Source organism: Ambystoma mexicanum, chromosome 12 (assembly GCF_040938575.1).
Source record: "Ambystoma mexicanum isolate Mex_15411 chromosome 12, UKY_AmexF1_1, whole genome shotgun sequence".
NCBI classification, from domain to species: Eukaryota; Metazoa; Chordata; class Amphibia; order Caudata; family Ambystomatidae; genus Ambystoma; species Ambystoma mexicanum.
In genome coordinates, this window is record NC_090936.1 from 613177528 (window position 1) to 613198381 (window position 20854).

At 50.1% G+C, this 20854-nt stretch overlaps 1 protein-coding gene across 3 annotated transcripts in view; it reads left to right on the forward strand.

Moving 5' to 3' along the window:
• The window catches only part of FTSJ3 (FtsJ RNA 2'-O-methyltransferase 3), a 416394-nt gene that overhangs the window by 337389 nt on the left and 58151 nt on the right, over window positions 1–20854 (forward strand). For all 3 annotated transcript variants that reach the window (XM_069629038.1, XM_069629037.1, XM_069629039.1), the window contains exons 20-21: window positions 15714–15897; window positions 16097–16191. In XM_069629038.1, coding sequence (XP_069485139.1) covers window positions 15714–15897; window positions 16097–16191 — 279 coding nt within the window. The remainder of the gene's footprint in view (window positions 1–15713; window positions 15898–16096; window positions 16192–20854) is intronic.

Consider the following 20854-nt stretch of genomic DNA (forward strand, 5'->3'; position numbering starts at 1 on the left):
AGGCTGGCCCAGAGTGTGGCGCAACCCGTGATTGTTGCCGAGTTGTTGGGGAGGGTGGGGGGGGGTGTCAGCATGGCTCGCAGTGGGGCCCCCAGATCTTGTGTTACGCCACTGCTCTGGGAAACAGTAGTTGATCCCAGAGAAGGTATTTAAACCTTGGGACGTCTGAAAGACTTCTCTGTGCCACTGCACTGAAGGTGCTTTGGGACACAATTGGAAAAGATGCCTATTGAGTTGGTTAGATCCCTAACCAAAAGAAACAGTGTATAAAATCGCATTAAAATACATGAGAGTGGGGAAAAAGGGGTCTTGCTCTCTCTCTCCAGGTAAAAAAAATCAAGTCCTCAAAATCCAGCAAAGTTGCTGGGGGTCTCTAAGGTGGAGGGAATGAACACATTTTTGAGAATTCTCCCTAACACTTGGTTGCATGTGTAGAGTTGTTGTCTGCTTCTTCACAAGCCTAATCGGCTTGTGGTCCTACTTTGATTTCTTCTATTCTACAAAGACTTTTTAAACATTGGAAAATACGTTCTACTTAACAACAAGAGTGCCTGTGTCATTCCAAATGTGTATTTTCTGATTTTGACAACTAAGAGTGTATTTTTGGAGTTTATTTGTGTGTTGCTTTATAGTGCTCCCTTCTGAAGAAGGCTTATTCTAACTGACTGATAAATACATTCATAATTGTTTGATCAAGAAACCTTGTATGTAAGAGTTTATTTGAATACTTGTCACTGTGAATCTCTGTAGCTCCCCTACAGCTCACATTGACCCCTCTTGAGATAAGCCTGGCTGCTCCACACTTCCAACCTGTGTAGTGCAGACTTCAAAGGTTGGGTTTCTATTGCCAGGAGGTCAAGGTTGTTTTAGTGCACCCAAAGGGTACTGCATACAATCTCGCCTAACCTCCCCCAAGGACAGCCAGCTGGCCAATCACCTTTTGGGTACATTCCTGTAACCAAGGGGAATTAAGCACAGGGAGATTCGGGCACCTCCCTTGCTTCCTGTTCCTTCCAGACCAGCTGGAGCCAGAGGCGGGCTTCACCAGTGAATCCTGCCAAAGACAAAACGAACAAAGGTTTGGTGCGCAGAGGAAATCTCAAGAAGGACCTTTCTAACAAGAAATGGTGAAAAAAGACCAGGCCATTGTGACAAAATGGGCGCCCATGGGTGCTTTACTGCAGCTGCGAATGCAGTCTGTGGTAACTGCCAATGGTAGTCAAAAGTAAACCACTGCCACCAGCCATTAATTGTAGAAAGGGTAATTGTTACATGAGAAACTAGACAAAGGGGATACTAAGTAACCCCTCCAGCACCCTATGGTAAGATAGTGTGTGCTGGGTCTAGAAAGTTACAAATGTAAGTCAATTTCCCTTTACTGCTCTTGGAAACAGTAGTTTATCTGAGAGAAGGTATTTAAACCTTTGGGAAATCTGTTAGTGCCACTGCAATGAAGGTGCTAGGTGTCGCAATATAAAAAGATGATGCCTATGGAGTTTGGCAGACTCCAAAACCAAAAAGAAAAACAGAAAACAAATAGAAGTAAAAGTACGAAGTCCCAAAGTTCAGCAAAAGAGCTGGGGATCTCTAAGGTGGGAGGAATGTAGCACTAAACTGCAAATTCTCCGTAATGAGGCCTGTATTAAAAGGTAGGTAACCTAATACCAAGAGATGATTCTTGTGTAGTCCCACACCAGTTGGACTGCCTTCCTTCTTACCTAACACTGGAATGCCCTTTCCCGGGGCAAGCTGCTTCTTTCACATGCAAAAAGGCGCTTTGTGTGCAAGCCCGACTGTGGGGGCTGGTACAGTATGGTCCCAGTACACATTACAGTGCTTGAATGTCTGTTGCTGGGTGAATGTTGTGGCCAGGCTATCTTTGATTGTATAGCCACTGGTTGTTTGAATGGTGCAGATCCTTGGGCATGCTCCAAGCTGAAATCTTGAATAAAAGAATGGGTGCTGCAGCCATTTCGACATATGATCATTGGAGCCAAGTCCTATATGAAGAGCATTCAGTGAGTATGACCCCTGACTGACCAGCATTGACTCCAGTGTTGTCAGTGAATCCCTGCTCATCTGCCTGACATAAAGAAGAACCTTCTGAGCCTTCTGAATTGTTCCTGGACCAACCGGTTGACTGACCAGCTCCCTCCTGTGCTCTCTCCTTGGCTACCTCACTGTTGGGTAAGATTTTCATATTTATGATGAATCTTCCTGACCTGTGTCAACCCCAGAACTTTATTCTTGGACTTGGTCATTATTTTACCTTGTCCCTAGGTGAGTGGGAATCTCCTCCCCCCCCTCTCATCTAGTCTTTTACTCTTTTTATGAGTGACCTTCTTGTCTCTCCATAGTGTATGATTGGAGTTCTAACTTTTGACTGACTAATGTGAGAGTGTGACCCTTCTCCAGCATGGGGTCTGGCATGGATTCACATGCTCATGATTATTCCCAGTCGTCAGGCTGGGAATCCTCGGTAAAGAAAAAATCAGTTTCACTTCTGACTGTCTTTCTCCTAACAACCAATCACTGGTCTCTGGGTCATACTGCCCCCAGCCAATGACTGCCCTCTACCTAAGCCCCTCCTCAGGCAGCTATCTTCAGATTTTTACTGCACGTACGAGTGGTGGGAGTCCTCGTGATTAGCTTTCATGCTTTTTACTGCGTTTTGCACCTTTTTGTCTAGAGTTTACTCTATTTTTTCGCTCAATTGAGCCTCCAGCTCCATCAATCCATCATCCGATTAACGGGGACCCGGTTTTCGGATTGTCCAGCGTCCCTCAAGGGCAGAATTTCATCGAGTGAAGATTCCAGAAGATTCTTCGAGGCCTACTCCGTGTGGACATGGCAGAGAAGGAAGACTCAACGTCTCTATTCAGGGTTTGCCCAGGATGCGGCCTACGGAACATCTACTTGGACGATGGGCATTCTCCAGCATGGGGTCTGGCATGGATTCACATGCTCATGAATATTCCCCGTTGTCAGGCTGGGAATCCTCGGTAAAGAAAAAAATCAGTTTCAGTTTTGTTTCTGAACTGTCGTTCCACTAGTAACCAATCACTGGTCTCTGGGTCATACTGCCCCCAGCCAATGACTGCCCTCTACCTAAGCCCCTCCTCTGGCAGCCATCTTCAGATTTTTACTGCACATTCAAGTGTTGGGAGTCCTCGTGCTGTAGCTCTCAAGCTTTTACTGCGGTTTGCGTTTTTTCGAAGAGTTTACTCTTTTCAGTCAATCGAGCCTCAAGCTCCACCGATGCTACTTCCGATCAACGGGGACCCGTTTTTGGAATTTTTTACGCCCCTCAAGGGCATATTTTCATCGTGTTTTCCACTTCTTGGAGGATTGCAGAAGATCTTTGAGGCCTACCCCACGTGGACATGGCCCAGGACAAAGGAAGCATGACACCTGTTGGATCCAAGCTGTTCAGGAGCTGCCCTGGATGCGGACTTCAGAACGTCTTTGAGGATGAGCACGCTTGGTGCCTCTACTGCCTTCACAATGACAAATCGCACGTGGAGAAGGACTGTGCTTTTTGTAAGAACATGTCCGAACAGACTATGAAGGATAGTCTTACTGGACTTACCAACTGGCTGGAGAGGAAGAGCCCAGCAGCGGGTGAGAAGAAGAAATCCAAGCGGTAAGACTTTTGAGGGTGCTCCGGCGATGGGGGCACAACAGAAAGGCAAAGCACCGCGATTCCGCGGGCACCGGGAGCACCGCTCGGTCGGGCTCCTCAGCTGCCAGGCAGGTCGCATTGTCACTGACGCCATCAACCACGAGCCAACGCTCTGGCTCGGTGAAGAGGAAGTTGGAGAACCTGGGTAAACTTCGGGAGCAGACCCAGTCGATCCCGACGGAGACAGCCGAGGGGGCGCGAGGCGGCGACCCTGCCCCCAAGGTGAAGGCCTCAGGCATGCCCAAGGTCATGAAGGCCCTGATTCACCTGGCTAAGGCCTCGATTGAGGGAGTCGTGGCAGCCCTGGTGAAACCTACGGAGGCTTCCACAGTGGAGACGACTTCAGGGGTAGAGTTTCCCTGCACACCGGAGGGAATCCGCTTTTCAACCTATCTAGAAGACCCCTGTGAAACCCCAGTAGGAGAAATAGGGGGGGTGGCACGGTAGCCATAACTGACACGGATACCACCTCTGAGGATTAGTTTGGCGAGCGTCCCAAGGATCCTGGACAAGAAGTTCGAGGAATCCAGGGCCCACGGGAAGGATCCCGACGAGGCCGACTAGGAGAGCAATGGGGGGGGCGATGAGGAAGATAGGGCAGCAGAGGACCCCACTCCCCAACGTCAGTCCCGTTGCAGCCTGTGCCGTACCACAGGACAATTCAGGAGCTATCTTGATGGGTATACAGACCCTGTGCACGGAGATGAGGACAAGGATGCCCTTACCGCCCACCGACGACCCAGCGGGGCCTAGTCGTCGGGGAGACTGCCTAACCAGCAGAAACGATTCCATCCTCCTCCCCCCTTCCAGCCTTCACCCCTATCCCCTCCTCCGAGGGATGAGACTGGAACGGCGATGACGGGGTCGGACGACTTCGGTGGTTACGACGAAATGGACCTCCCTCACCACCTCCTCAGGCCATCCCTCTCCCCCCCTTAACGAAATTGGCTCCTTCCACGCCATGATTGGCAGGGCATCTGAGCTCTTCCAGCTCTGCCCCGAAGAACAGAAGGAAGGTTTCCTCTACCAATAGCGGGAGGCCAAGAGGAAGACTGTCCTCTCAGTCCCGTTACTGGACAACATCTGGGACGAGGGGCTGGCGCTCCTGAAGAACCCGTCCACGGCTCCTGCTAAGAGACTGGTACAAGAAGTAGTACCGGGTCCCAGACTCTGCCCCTATGTGCCTCAGGGCACAGCCGTCCCCGGATTCAGTGGTCTCTGCGGCGGCCAAGAAGAAAGTGGCGGGGGCGACGGCTTAAACATCCCCGCCGGACGGCGAGGGGAAGAAACTGGACGCCATGGGACGACGGGTAATCTCGATGACGATTAAAGCAGCCAACGCCCTCGCGATCTTTACACGCTACGACAGGGAGCTGTGGTTCAAGATCGCTCCCTTGCTGGACTTCCTCCCGGACAATAAGAGGGCTGAGGCCCTGGAAATCCTACAGGAGGGCGAAGTGGCCTCGGACCACGCCATCACGGTGGTCACGAACATCGCTGTCACCGGCTTTCGGCATATGGGCAACAGTGTTTTCCTTCACCGGCGCGGTTGGCTCAAGGCCACTGACTTCCGCCAGGACGTGCAGACCAGGGTTCTGGACATCCCCTTCGACGGGAACAACCTGTTCGGCAAGACGGTGGACGAGTCACTACAGGCCATCAAGGTGGACACCGAGACGGCTCGGGCCTTGGGTGTTCAATAACGACGGCCGTCCTTTCGGAACTCTGGAGGCAAGCAAGGTGCCTCCAAAGGATTCGGCGGCGGTTCCCCGTTGTACCAAGCGGCCCGCTCCTCGTCGCAGTAGGCCTGCAGAGGACGCGGCAAGACAGGAGGATCTCGTCATCGCCAAGGAGGCCAAGGCGACAAGGCTGTGACTGAACAGGACTGAACCGGCCGTGGCGTCTGGCCCCCACCTGAGCATCCCGTTGGGAGGCCGGCTGGAGAAATTCATCAGCGTGTGGCAGTCCATCTCCACAGACCGTTGGGTGCTGGATGCCCTGGCCCGCGGGCACACTCTGGAATTTCAAAAGAGGTGTCCCCCCTGTTCCACCAGTGGCCAGGAAGGAAAATCATGTCCCTATCTACTGCTGGAGGTACGGGTGATGCTAAGAAAGGGAGCCATCGAACTTGTGCCAAAGAGGCTCTGGGACTCCGGAGTGTACGCGCGATACATCCTCATCCAGAAGAAGACCGGCGGGTGGCGACCCATCCTGGACCTTATCTAAACAAGTACATAAAGTCCAAGAAGTTCTGGATGGGCACCCTCCAGCATGTGCTGGGACAGCTGGAAGAAGGTGACTTCCTATCGTCGCTGGACTTGGAGGATGCCTGCTTCCACATCCCCATACTAAAAGGGCATCGCAAATTCCTGCGATTTGAGGTCCAGGGGCGACGCAATCAGTTCAAGGCCCTTCCCTTCGGAATGAAGTCGGCGCCCAGGGTGTTCACCAAGTGTCTAGCGCTAGTGGTGGCGCAGCTGCGCCTGCAGGGGATCCACGTCTACCCCTACCTAGACGATTGGCTCATCTGAGCAAAGTCAAGAGAACTCGCCGTTGATCACACAGCGAAGACCGTCTGGGATTCTTGATCAACTTCGCGAAATCCCACTTGGTACCATCGCAAGTCGCCCTGTTCCTGGGAGCCAGGCTCGACACAGTGGCGCGATTGGCTTCGCCATCGAAGTAAAGGACGAAGGCCATCCTGGGCAAGGTACAACGGCTGTTGACCATGGACGTGGCCAGGGTGAGGTCCATCATGATGCCCTCGTGCATCTACCTCATGCGCCTATGCAGGCTGCGGATGCGACTGCTGCAGGAGTTCAATGCCCGTTGGATGCAAGCCGCGGGCAGCTTCGAAGACAGGATCTCACTCAACGAGACTTTCCGCCAAGTGATCCGGTGGTGGGGCACCCGCACGCATCTGGTGGTGGGCATGGATTTCCAGACCCCGGCACATCAGGAGACGGTGACGACGGACGCCTCCTTGGAGGGATGGGGAGCGCGCACCAGAGATCTCCATGCAAGAGGCCTTTGGCTCCCGGAGGAGAGGTCACTACACCAATGACCTGGAGCTCCAGGCCGTGTTCTGGGCCCTCAGGTTGTTCCGTCAGTCGGGCAAGGTGGTAAGGGTCTTCACCGATAACACCACCACAATGTTCTACATCCAGAAGCAGGGGGGCACCAGATCCCCAGCCCTATCCAAGGAAGTGCAAGGTTTGTGGCACTGGGCCGTCGCCCAAGGGATGTTTCTAGTACCCTTCCATCTGGCAGGAATCAAGAACACCATCACCGACTCACTTAGCAGGGAGCTGCGCTCGTGCCACGAGTGGGAGCTACGACAGGATCAAGTGGATCTCCTATTCCGACGATGGGGCAATCCCCATATCAACCTATTTGCGACGGCGATGAACGCCAAGGGCCGGAGGTTCGCCAGCAGGTTTCCCCAGGCGGGGAGTATGGGCGATGCCTTCTCATTCCCCTGGGACGGCCTTTTCCTGTATGCGTTCCCGCTGTTGCTGCTGCGACTCATCAGTCAACTCAGACGGTCCTGGTGCAGGATGATCCCCGTCGCACCGGCATGGCCGAGGCAGATTTGGTTCCCAGACCTTCTGGACATGTCAGCGCCCCCGCAGCCCCCAGTAAAACTGCCGACTGGTGCGGATCTTCTCGCCAGGCAAGGAGGCGCCATCCGCCACCACGACCCGGGGTCGCTGAACCTGCAGGCCTGGCTCCTGCAGCACTAGAGTTTGGAGGATACGATATCCCAGGGGAATGCAAGGAGGTGCTTGCAAAGGCCAGGGCGTCCTCGACTCTCGTGCTGTGGACACAAATTGAAGAGGTTCTCTGTCTGGTGCTGTGCACAGAAGATTAACCCTCTGCGGATTACGGCCCCTCAAGTGCTGCTGTACTTTCTATCGCTGGTCAAGGCTGGACTGGCACATGCCTCCATCAAGATCCATCTGGCGGCTATCTCTCGCTACACCAGAACTCCGGGGCGGTCATCCTTATGGTCTCATCGCCTGGTGAAGGAGTTCATGAAAGGACTGTTCCGATCATTCCCGCCGGTGAAGGCTCTGGCCCCGGCGTGGGATCTCAACGTGGTGCTGACCAGGCTCATAGGGCTGCCATTTGAGCCTCTGCATTCGGCACCGTTGAAGTTCCTGTCGTGGAAGACAGCGTTCCTTGTGGCCATCACCTCCGCATAAGGAGTGAGAGAGATCCAGGCCCTCTAAACCTCCATACCTGACATTCCATAAGACGAGGGTGGTGCTGAGGACGCACCCCTCCTTCATACCCAATGTGCCGTCGGACTTCCATCTCAACGAGCCCTTGGTTTTGCCTGTTTTCTTTCCGTTGCCTTTGTCGCCGGCTGAGAGGACTTTGCACTCGCTGGATGTGGCTAGAGCGCTGAAGGTCTAAGTGGACCGCACAAAGAGTCTTCGGAAGACATCACAGCTGTTTGTGAACTTTGGACCTGTGAGCCACGGGAAGGCCCTTTCGAAGGCTTCCATTTCCAGATGGCTCTCCGGCTGCATCATGTACTGTCACCAGTTGGCAAACCGACCCTTGTCCGGCCGTCCGAGAGCCATTCGACCAGAGCGATCGCTGCTACCACGGCCTTCTTGTCTGACGTGCCTCCGCTGGACACCTGCAGGGCGGCTACGTGGAGGTTGACGTACACCTTCACGAGATTGTACTGCGTCGATCGGGATTCCAGGGAGGAGTCCAGAGTCGGCCAGGCAGTGCTGCGCAACCTGTTCGCCTGAAGGTGGGCCTGGTGAGGCGGTAAGAGATGCTTAATGTTGAGTTGTTAAAATGCTTAATGTTGATCCTTGCCACCTCCAGTGGTTGTGCATGTGTGTACAGCTATGTATTCTTGAGCATGTGAATCCATGCCAGACCCCATGCTGGAAAAAGGAACAAGTTACTTACCTGTAACTGTTGTTCTCCAGCATGTGTCTGGCATGGATTCACATGCGAACCCTCTCGCCTACCCCTCTGCGGCTCTTCTCTTGGTACTACTGCCACTTTACGTGCTACCAAATATGAAGATGGCTGCCTGAGGAAGGGCTTAGGTAGAGGGCAGTCATTGGTTGGGGGCAGTATGACCGCAAGACCAGTTGTTGGTTGTTAAGAGAAAGACAGTTCAGAAGTGAAACTGATTTTTTTCTTTACCGAGGATTCCCAGCCTGACGACGGGGAATATTCATGAGCATGTGAATCCATGCCAGATGCATGCTGGGGAACAATAGTTACAGGTAAGTAGCTTGTTCCTTTTTCGCACTCTCTCATGTATTTTGATGTGAATTTTACTTGTGTGTTTTTTTTGGTTATGGAGTCGGACAAATTCCATAGGAATCATCTTTTGCATTCCGTCACACAGCACCTTCAGTGCAGTGGCACAGGGAAGGGAAGTGTATTATCTAGTGTTGAAGTGTTTAAAGTGATTCTGGTGTAAGTATAATAAATGTATTTTGAATGGATTGTTTCCTCCAACGTATTCCTCATTTTAGATGTATTCCATCCAGCTTTGCTGCTCTTTGGAAATTTTTTCGGCAGAGGGTGCCGTGCCTCGATGGGTGACGTCATCCGGTATATAGGTAGCACGCGCGGCACCTGTTGGCCTCAGTTCTGTTTTTCTGCAGTATAGGTTGCTTCAGAGATTCGGCGCGCCTCGAGTTCTGTGAAGAATAGTAAAGAACGAATGTCATCATCGACGGCGACCACGACCCCGAGATCAGGTTTCAAAAAGTGCAAGTCGTGCGGTTCAAAAATGTCGATCACAGACCCGCACCAAGAGTGTTTGTGGTGCCTCGGAGAAGGCCACGACATGGAGGCCTGTACGAAGTGTCAGGCGATGACGTGGAAAGCCTTGCGAGAAAGGAGGGGAAAACTACAGGTAGGTTGTAAATCCGACCGTAAAGTCTCTAGCGTCGAGTCGAGGTCCCGTGAGGAGAAATCTCCTCGACGCGAAAGGCATTGGTCCAGGTCCCAAAGCGATTCCCATCACTCGTCATCTTCGACGAACAAATTGAAGAAACAATGCCACAGGTTCCCCTCCACCTCGTCCTCAGACGGGTCCCCAAAAAGGATGAAATGCCCCACGAAACATTCATCCTCCGAAGAGAGGGAAGCATTCAGGGTAAAAATGATGGAGGTGTTTGAGAAAGCGAAGCCTCGGTCCGCGCCTTCTTCGGAAGCCGGCCGGGAGCGTCATCGCTCCGACACTCGTGTGCCCTCGAGCCCGGGTGATCGAAAAATGAAGGATAGAGAACCTTCCAGGACGCCTAGCGAAAAAGACTGCTCGAGTCAAGGCGACCTCTCGAGGTCACCGATGCCGTCCGAGACCCAACGCACCTCGAAGGGCAAATCTTCGAAGAGCGCCTTGAAGCCGGCTCCATTGACGACCACTATTTCGTCGACCCCGAAGCCCTCGGCACCAAAGACTCCAGCTAAGCCAGGCCAGCCAGAAAAAGGGAAAGACAGGGTTAAAAGATCTGTAATGCCCTCAGCCTTTTGATACACCTCTTCCTCCTCTTCCAGAGAAGGTTTTCAAGCCTCTCCCTAGGAAGGAGTTTTTCAAGTCCCTGACGTCAATTTTTGAGGAACAGAAAAGATCTGATGAGGAGAATGTACCTTTTGGGCTAGAATATGGCACCCAAAATGTCCCAGAATGCCTTATTTCAGAAGAAAGCAGGATGAGGGACCTGGTGGAATCATTACACAATGCAAGTGGCATTGACACATCTCCTGAAAAGACTTTGGCAAACCAGAACCAGGAGAGCATGCCAGTCCATCATACCGTCAGATAATGACGAAGGTAGTAGGTTACTTAGGATGGGCTAGACCATCAGCCCAATTCATCCAGGATGATTTGACAGATATATTGGACCATGGTCCCACCGAAGACCCAGTACTACCCTTTAATGTAGCCCTGCAAAATAGAGTGGCCAAGAATTGGCAGACTCCGGATTCTATTCCTCCGGTGAATAAATCCCTTCCCTCAAAATACCGCCCTGCCTGTAGCGACCCCGGCTATCTGTCCAAACATCCCACTCCCGAGAGTCGGGGTCATACAGTCAGTCACAGCTTCTAACAAACTTGCGTACCCTTCTATCCCTCCAGACAGGGACGATAAGTGTGTGGATGGCTGGGCACGGAAGGTATTCAGCTGGGAGTATGGCTTTAAAATCTGCCAACTCCACATGTGCCTTGGAAAGGTTTTCGTACATGCTGTGGGAGTGCATCGCAATGGCGGCGGAGCACATACCAGAAGGGGACGAAAGGGAAGGGTTCCTAGCCATCGTCAGAGATGAAAAGGAAGCCATGCAGGAATCCCTTCAATCTGGATTGGACGCTGCGCATGGTGAAAGCAGGTCCATGGGCACTAGCACGGTAATGCGCAGATTTGCGTGGTTCCGGAAGTCTGCTTTCGCACCGGACGTACAGAACCGCCTTCTGAACATGCCCTTTGACGGGTCTCACCTTTTTGGCAAAAAGGCTGACTAGAGCCTTGAGAGGTTGCAGACCTCAAAGGCAGCTGCCAAATCTTTAGGGGCTGCTATTGGGCAACCACAGCCTTTTCGTGCACCAGGACAATCGTGGAGGGGACGATCCTATCGTTGTTACTTCTCATACGGGAAGGCGAGAGGAATGGCCAGTCTAAGGGGCCAGATAAGACCACTCGCGGTGGACGAGCAAAACGTGCAAAGCCAGCTCCAGCCTCTTTGCCATCAGAGGCTGCAACAACCGCCACAAAACCACTTTGAGGACTTGCATCACAAAACACCTGTATGAGGCAGGCTGTCGCAGCATCTGCAAGAATGGCGAGCCATTACTTCAGATGTTTGGGCTCTAGAAATAATAGCCCAAGGTTACTGCCTTCCTTTTCTAATGCAACCTCAAAGCAATCCACCAGGGAGACACCCTTTGTAGTTTTCAGACCCGCTCCTACAGCAGGTAGTTAGGTGCTACAGAACCAGTACCTGCAGCGGAGAAGAACAAGGGATGGTACTCCCCATATTTTTTGATCCCCCAAAAAGCACGGAGGACTGAGACCCATCTTGGACTTAAGTTCCTCAGGAAGGACAAGTTCAAGATGGTTACCCTTTCTCAGATCCTTCAGGCCCTTCAACTTCAGGACTGGTTGGTGTCATTGGACCTCTAGGATGCCTATTTTCATGTGCCGATTTATCTCAAGCACAGAAAATACCTGAGGTTCGCAGTTGGCGACTCAGACTATCAGTTTCGAGTCCTGCCATTCGGATTGACCTCCTCCCAAGGGTCTTCAAGTTGATGGTAGTGGTGGCAGCGCTCCTCAGGAGAGGGGGGATTCATGTCTACCCCTACCTGGACGATTGATCAGGGCACGTTCTGCCGAACAAGCAATGGATCATCTGAAAGTCATCTGCCACTTCCTCCACAGACTTGGCTCTCCTTAAATTTCAGGAAGTCTCAAATGACACCTTCCCAACATCTCCAGTACATAGGAGCTGTATTAGACACATCCTTGGGAAAGAGCTCGCCTCCCAAGTCGAGGGCTCAAGACATTCTTCAGATGGTTTCCAAATTACAAAATCTCCAGGCCTACGACTTCTTAAGGTTGCTCGGCCTCATGGCATCCTGCATCTTTTTGGTGCCGGAGGCACGTTTGAGGATGAGATCCCTTCAATGGGCTCTAAAGACTCAGTGGTCTCGGGTCGAATGACGGATCTTCTCCAGATTCTGAACAAGGTTCGACAAGATCTTCTATCGTGGACTTGTTCAGAGAATATCCTGAAAGGAGAGTGTTTTTGGCAACCAAGATCACAGTAATGATGGACACCTCACTCAAGGGGTGGGGAGCTCATGCCAACGATCTGACAATCTGCGGTCGTTGGTCTCCATCGGAGTCCAAACTACACATCAACCTTCTGGAGCTGAGATCCATCAGACTAGCGCTGAAAGCTTTCCTGCCGTCTGTCAGGGGAAAATATGTCCTGATAATGACATACAACACAGTGGCCATGCATTATCTAAACAAGAGGTGTAGGGTCACTACCTCTGTGCAGAGAGGCAATGCAGCTCTGGTATTGGGCAATTCAGGAAGGAATCTCTCTAACGGCAGTTCACCTAGCCGGGGAGGAGAATATGACGGCAGATGCTCTGAGCAGGCAGAGCACGGTGTCCCACGAATGGGAACGGGCTCAGGAAGTCATTCAAGAGATCTTTGCCCTTTGGGGAACCCCTCAAGTAGACCTATTTGCGACCGGAATCAACCGGAAGTGCAAAAGGTATTGCTCAAGGGAATTTGCCCCGAGAGGAGCCATGGGAGACGCGTTCGTGGTGGAATGGAATTTCCCAGTATTGTAAGCGTTCCCTCTGATTCCCGTCATTCCTCGGGTCATTAGGAGACGGACAGTTCGGGAACCGCTTGATCCTAATTGCCCCGGATTGGGCCAGGAGAACGTGGTACTCAGACCTTCTAGACATGTCCATCTATTCCCCAGTACGTCGTCTTCAGAGAGGATCTTCTCTCGCAAATGGAGGGTCAGGTTCCCCATCCAAACTCCCAACCTTCACGCTTGATATCCAAAAGGCTGAGATACAAGGATTGGGACCTTCCAGATGACGTCATGGAGGTGTTGCTTTCGGCAAGAAGGCCAGCAACAAAATTTCTATACCGTTGCCATTGGAAGAAGTTTTGCAACTGGTGCAGAGAAAAGAATGTTCTATGTTCTATTCCGGAGGTACTTTCCTTCCTCCTGTCCCTAGCGCATAGAGGTCTAAATGTTGGTACCATTAAAGGTTATCTTGCAGCGCTTTCCATTTTCAAGTGCTCGTCGGAAGAATGCTCCCATTTCAAAATTCCTTTGGTAGTGCAATTCTTAAAGGGACTCACTAATGTGTTTCCCCCTTACCCATTCCAAGTGCCAATTTGGGATCTCAATCTGGTTCTAAAATTCTTAATGTGTGCTCCTTTTGAGCCTTTGAAAACTTGTCCATTAAGATTACTGACATGGAAAACTGCTTTCCTAGCTGCTTTAACATCTGCTTGAAGAGTGAGCGAATTGCAGGCACTGTCTTCTGGGCCACCCTTTACTTTGTTCCATATGGACAGAGTTGTGTTGAGGGTTAAACCCTCATTTTTACCAAAAGTAGTATCTGATTTTCATTTAAGTCAGAACATTGTTTTACCCGCATTCTATCCTCCACCTCATCCTACTAAGGAGGAGGAAAGATTACACAGGTTGGATCCAAGAAGAGCGTTAACCTTTTACATCTCTAGGCTTTCTAAGCGTAGAGTCGACAACCAACTGTTTATCGGCTACACCGGAAGGAAATTGGGTCAATCGGTGACAAAACAGAAAATATCATGCTGGATTGTGCTTTGCATTTCAGAATGCTACAGATAGCACAAAAAGACCCACCAGAAGGGTTAAGGGCTCATTCCACCAGAGGCATCGCCTCTTCGACAGCCCTTCAAAGAGGTGTTCCAATAAGGTCCATTTGTGAAGCAGCAACTTGGTCTTCACTGCACACCTTTTCAGAATTCTATAGTCTGGATGCTTCCCAGTCTAAGGAGCTGAATTTCGGTAAAGCAGTACTATATTCAGCCATCTAAGGGTATTGAAAAAATCTAACCCCTCCTCCAGAGAAATTGTCCATACTGCTTTGGGAGTCTATCTAAGATGAGGAATACGTTGGAGGACACAATCCATTTGAAGAACAAGTCACTTACCAACTGGTAATGTTCTTTGGATTGGATGTTCATCCAACGTATTCCTCATCACCCTCCAGCCTACCCCTCTGTAGATTTTTCCAGGTTATTGCCAACTCAACTCTCGGCAAGGCTGATACCGGTCTACCGGCACAATCTACACTGTACAAAATCAAAGGTGAAAAGGGAAAAACAGAACTGAGGCCAATGGGCGCCGCGCATGCTACCTACATAGCCGATGACGTCACCCGCGACGGAGGCCTTCGAGGGACCATCGACTCGACGCACAGCGCCCTCTGCCGAAAAAATTTCCAAAGGGCAGCAAAGCTGGATGGAATACATCTAAGATGAGGAATACATTGGAGAAACATCCAATCGAAAGAACGTTACCAGTTGGTAAGTAACTTGTTCATCTTTTATATAAATATACGTGTAAGTACTTCTTTGATGTGCCTGTTTAATATTCGGAGTACTTAACTACAGCTCACATCTTCCTCTTAAGATCAGCCTGGCGGCTCTGCCACGGTATCCAGTCTTTGTTTCGAATACCAAAGTTTCGAAAACCAAAGTTTCGAAAATAAATGCATAGAAAAAATGCATTTTTTGTGTATTATTTGTTACTATAGTGGCTAGAAAAACAGGGGTTGGGGAAAAATGGAAAAAATGCATTTTTTCGATGCATTTATTTCGAAACTTTGCCATTCTAAACTAAAAACTTTCACTAGGAACCCTCTACTGCCCTTTCAAGCTAGTACAAACTGATACTAAGAGTTGCGGGGGATCTACAGACCACTGGAAAAGCTTACTAAAATCTTACTGCCAGGAGGACTTCAGGAAAACTCCCCTAACAACTTCAATCTAAGGCGAAGTGTGCAGTTGTAAAAATACAAGAATTCCAAAAGCGAGACGTTCACTCAATACTGGCAGTCTTAGAGACTAGTGAGATTCCCCATAAGAATGAGCAAAATAGGCATGGGAAGAAAGCGGAAGGCTTTACTGATCTCCAAAGTTCAAGATGAGGTTAAAAAATAAGCAAAAATACTGGACGGGAGGGTTGAGGGGGAGGGCATAGCAATCTATGGAAGGAAAGGTGCAAAAAGAAACCCCTAACCAGTTTAATTTGCAGCATCTCCGTTTAATTTGCAGCATCTCCCACATGGGCTTCTGATATATTTTTCTCTCTTCACATCTACTTTCCTGACATACCTCTGATGTAAATGACTGCTTCTTGGCACCTCGGAAGCCTTTTTTTTTTTCTTTTTTCTCTACCTGCCCATGCTACCTCCTACTTCACCTGTCAAGCTCATTGCCAATTCCTCCCTTTTTTTTCAGGTATACTTTTAATGATGAGGAGGATGAGTTGCCAGACTGGTTTACTACAGAGGAGAAGAAGCACCGGATAAAGCAGGTGCCAGTGGACCGGCAGATGGCCGATGAGTACCGGCAGCGCTGGAAGGAGCTCAATGCTAGGCCTATTAAGAAAGTGGCAGAGGCCAAAGCCCGAAAGAAGCGAAGGGTACGATTGTAAATCTTTTCAAAGCCAGGGTTTTTTACTTTGGTATGGAATGAGCTGGCCATGGGTTCATAAAGTTTATTGGGGAAGGCTAAGGATTTGTAGGGCGAGTTCAGGTTCATTGTGCTTGCAAGGGGTTCCTTTTGAGTTCGTTTTCGCTTGCATTTGCGTTTTTGACCAGTTTTTTTCCCCCATTTCCCAGATGCTGAAGAAGCAGGAGCAGGCCCGTAAGAAGGCAGAGGCAGTGGTGAACACCATTGATATATCAGCGAGGGAAAAGGCAGCGCAGTTACGCAGGTGAGTTTGCGATTCTATGTGATTCACTCGAAATTGTCAGTTGGAAAAATAAATTAAAATTACTTGATAAGTAATATTTGTCTTCTCATGCTTGTGAGTCTTCTTAGATTCACATGCTTTGCGTAGACTAGCTATGAGTCACTGGAGAAAGTGGCCGGTAAGCTAAAGGAACAGTTGAGAACTGATGTTTTAGAACTGCCTGGCACACTTGGGAAACCACTCTACTCGTGTATTTACACATTAATGTTGTCAATGCGTGGCCTGAACTCCTTGTAGCTGCTTTTTAAATTGCATCTTAATGTCACACGCGAAGTGCGCTCTGGGGGTGAACAGTTACTGGATCAGATTCCCTTCCTGTTGGAAAAGAAACAAAGAACTGGCTTGTTTTTCTGAAGTTCTTTGGTTATTCTAAGGTAGAACGTTAACGTTCTTCGAACGTTGATTGTGTGTAATGCCTTTCCTTCCGATTCTGTGGGTTGGGGAAGAAGGGTGGTAATTTTTTTTGCTTGGAATTTTGATGATCTACTTTGGAGATAAATGTGGACATGTTCTTAAAACCACTTTATACTTGGGTATAGGGACGAAGTTTCAGTGACTTGAGAGGGCTTGCAGCTCGCCTATTCTACTGATGGAGGCGACTGTGATAAGGAAAGCCACTTTGGAAGTGAGCTACTACAAAGGGGATTTCTGCATTGGTTGTGTGTGCCCATTAATATGTGAAGGAGTACATTTGTATCCCAGCTAGGTGATTGGGTTGGACTGGTGGGTAAATGCATTTCACACCTTACATAAACACCTTGACTAAAGGTACTTTCCACCATGAGCCGTGTGTTGCAAGTTGGTGTACGCAGCAAGTGCTGTTAAGTGTAGTTTGAATGAGTTATAAACTAAGGCTGGGCTGTTAGGCAAGATTGTATGCAGTACCCTTTGGGTGCACTCCAATAACCTTGACCTCCTGGCAATAGGGACCCAACCTTTGCTATAAATCTGAACTACACAGGTTAGTAGTGTGGATGAGCAGCCAGGCTGATCTCAAGAGGGGTCAATGTGAGCAGTAATGTTGTGACACTAAGTTTCACAGTACAGTTATTCAAATAAACTCTTGCACTCAAGGTTTCTTGATAAAACACTTTATTTCACAGTCTGTTGTATAAGCCTTCTTCCGAAGGGAGCAATATATATATGTAACAATCAAAATACACTGTTATGTTACTTGGCATTTATATAGCTCTCTATATATCATTGGTATGACCTCAAAGTGCTGGTAGGTTGAACACCCTCGGGAACTGTAGTTCTGGTCAGTAGAGAGATGGTGTCCTAGGGTGCATGGGTGCACCAGCTATGTGTGCAGCTGATGTAATTGCCGAATTGTAGCTGCATCCTAGCGTTGGGTGTGGTGCATGAAGATATCTGTTGGATGTGTGCAGTCTGGTGGGTGGACATCCAGACTGGGCTCTGGCTGCGTTAGGCCTTAAGGACGCATATGTGAGCAACTAGGCCGCAATGTGCCCAGCTAGCTGCGTTTTTATTAGTGTTGAGGTGTTCATGGGGCCGTATTCATACGTGAACAGCAAGGCCGAATTTATCGGGGGTATAGCTATGTTCTAGTTGAATGTAGAGAGTAAGCGTAGCAATGTGATAGGATGATTATCTTTAAGGCACGCAAGACCAGCACGTGGACAGGCTCCATCTGCGTCCCGTCCCCTCAGTTCGTCCAGTTCCATCCGTCCCGTTCCATCAGTCCATTTCGTTCTATCCGTCCCGTTCCATCAGTCCATTTTGTTCCATCCGTCCCATCCATTCCGTTCCGTTCCATCAGTCCATTTCGTTCCATCTGTCCCATCCATTCCGTCCAGTTCCGTTCCATCAGTCCATTTCGTTCCATCCTCCCATCCATTCCATCCAGTTCCATTTCGTTCCATCCGTCCCATCCATTCTGTCCAGTTCCATCAGTCCATTTCGTTCCATCCATTCCGTCCAGTTCCATTCCATTCCGTTCCATCAGTCCATTTCTTTCCATCCGTCCCATCCATTCTGTCCAGTTCCATTTTGTTCCATCCATCCGTCCAGTTCCGTTTGTTCCATCAGTCCCATCCATTCTGTCCGGTTCCGTTCCGTTCCGTTCCATCAGTCCATTTCGTTCCACCCGTCCCATCCATTCCGTCCAGTTCCATCCCGTTCTGTTCCGTCCGTCCATTGCGTTCCATCAGTCCCATCCATTCCGTCCAGTTGCATCAGTCCACTTCGTTCCATCCGTTCTATCAATTCCGTCCATTTCCATCAGTCCACTTCGTTCCATCCGTCCCATCCATTCCGTCCAGTTCCGTTCCGTTCCATCAGTCCATTTCGTTCCATCCTCCCATCCATTCAGTCCAGTTCCGTCCAGTTCCGTCCAGTTCCATTCCGTTCCATCAGTCCATTTCGTTCCATCCGTCCCATCCATTCCGTCCAGTTCCATTCCGTCCGTCCCATCCATTCTGTCCAGTTCCATTCCATTCCGTTCCATCAGTCCATTTCGTTCCATCCATCCGTCCAGTTCCGTTCCATCAGTCCATTTCGTTCGTTCCGTCCCATCCATTCTGTCCGGTTCCGTTCCATCAGTCCATTTCGTTCCATCCGTCCCATCCATTCCGTTCCGTCCGTCCACTTCGTTCCATCCGTCCCATCCATTCCGTCCAGTTCCGTTCCGTTCCGTTCCATCAGTCCATTTCGTTCCTTCCGTCCCATCCATTCCGTCCCATCAGTCCATTTCGTTCCATCCGTCCCATCCATTCCGTCCAGTTCCCTTCGGTTCCATCAGTCCATTTCGTTCCATCTGTCCCATCCATTCCGTCCAGTTCCATTCCGTTCCATCAGTCCATTTCGTTCCATCCGTCCAGTTCCATTCCGTCCAGTTCCATCAGTCCATTTCGTTCCATCCGTCCCATCCATTCTGTCCAGTTCCATTCCGTTCCATCAGTCCATTTCGTTCCATCCGTCCAGTTCCATTCTGTTCCGTTCCATCATTCCATTTCGTTCCATCTGTCCCCTCCCCTCCATTCCGTCCAGTTCCATTCCGTACCATCAGTCCATTTCGTTCCATCTGTCCCATCCATTCCGTCCAGTTCCGTTCCGTTCCATCAGCCCATTTCGTTCCATCCGTCCCATCCATTCCGTTCCATCAGTCCATTTCGTTCCATCTGTCCCATCCATTCCGTCCAGTTCCGTTCCATCAGTCCATTTCGTTCCATCCTCCCATCCATTCCGTCCAGTTCCATTCCATTCCGTTCCATCAGTCCATTTTGTTCCATCCGTCCCATCCATTCCGTCCGGTTCCGTTCCGTTTCATCAGTCCATTTCGTTCCATCCGTCCCATCCATTCTGTCCAGTTCCATTCCGTTCCATCAGTCCATTTCGTTCCATCCGTCCCATCCATTCCGTTCCATCGGTCCATTTCGTTCCACCCGTCCCATCCATTCCGTCCAGTTCCATCCCGTTCTGTTCCGTCCGTCCATTTCGTTCCGTCCGTCCCATCCATTCCGTCCAGTTCCATTCCGTACCATCAGTCCATTTCGTTCCATCTGTCCCATCCATTCCATTCCGTCCAGTTCCATTCCGTTTCGTTCCATCAGTCCATTTCGTTCCATCTGTCCCATCTGTTCCATCAGTCCATTTCGTCCCATCCGTCCCATCCATTCTGTCCAGTTCCATTCCGTTCCATCAGTCCATTTCGCTCCGTCCGTCCCATGCGTCCCTTCCGCTCCATGCGTCCCATCCGTCCCTTCTGCTCCATGCGTCCCATCCATCAACATCCGTACATTCGATCCATTCATTCCATCCCCTCCACTCACTCCATCCGTTAATTCAGTCATTCTATCCATTCCCTCCATGCATCTATTGCCTCCATCTACTTCATCCAATCCTGTGGGTGGGGTCAGAGGTCATTGTGCAGTGTTCATATATGGTTGACTAGCCGAATTGGAGGGAGAATTCATTGAAGACGAGGTAGAGAGTCCCATTGTGTATTTAGTCGTTGGGAGTTCAGATCTATCTTTAAGGTTGTTGTTGGTGTTATGGGAAGAGCCAAGTTTTTAGTAATTTGCGGAATTACGTAGTCTTGGGTGTGTCGGGGCCAATGCTCAGAAAGAGGATCCTCCGATCCTGGCAGAGTTGGTGGTTGGGGTCACTAAAAGCAGGGCAGAGCTTGATCTTAGGATGCAGAGTGGGAGTTATGGTTTTAACTTGTATTGCAGGTATAGAAGGCCGGTCTTGTGCACAGCACGATGAGTGATGCACAGGGTCTCGACAGTGGCCCTTCGTCCGACTGGGAGCCAGTTGAGGGTTCTAAGAGCTGGAGAGGTGTGGTCTCTGACCCAGTGCTAGGAGCATTTTAGCAGCAGCGTTTATTAGGGTGGTATGCCAGGACGCCAAGGTAAAGGAAGGTGGCATAGTCCAGTCTCGACATTACAATAGACAAAACAGCAGCAAGTCTGTTCGGGAAGGAGAGATGAGGAAAAATGCGCCTGAGAATTTTGAGATGGTAGTGACAAGATTTAGATATGTTGTTGATCTGACGGGGGAGGGTTAGGCCAGAGTCCATCGTGCACTGAGTTTTTTTTTTACTGTGGCTGAGGGGGTGGGGCTATGGCCCATGGAAGGGTTCCAAGGAGGTGGACGAGGTAGC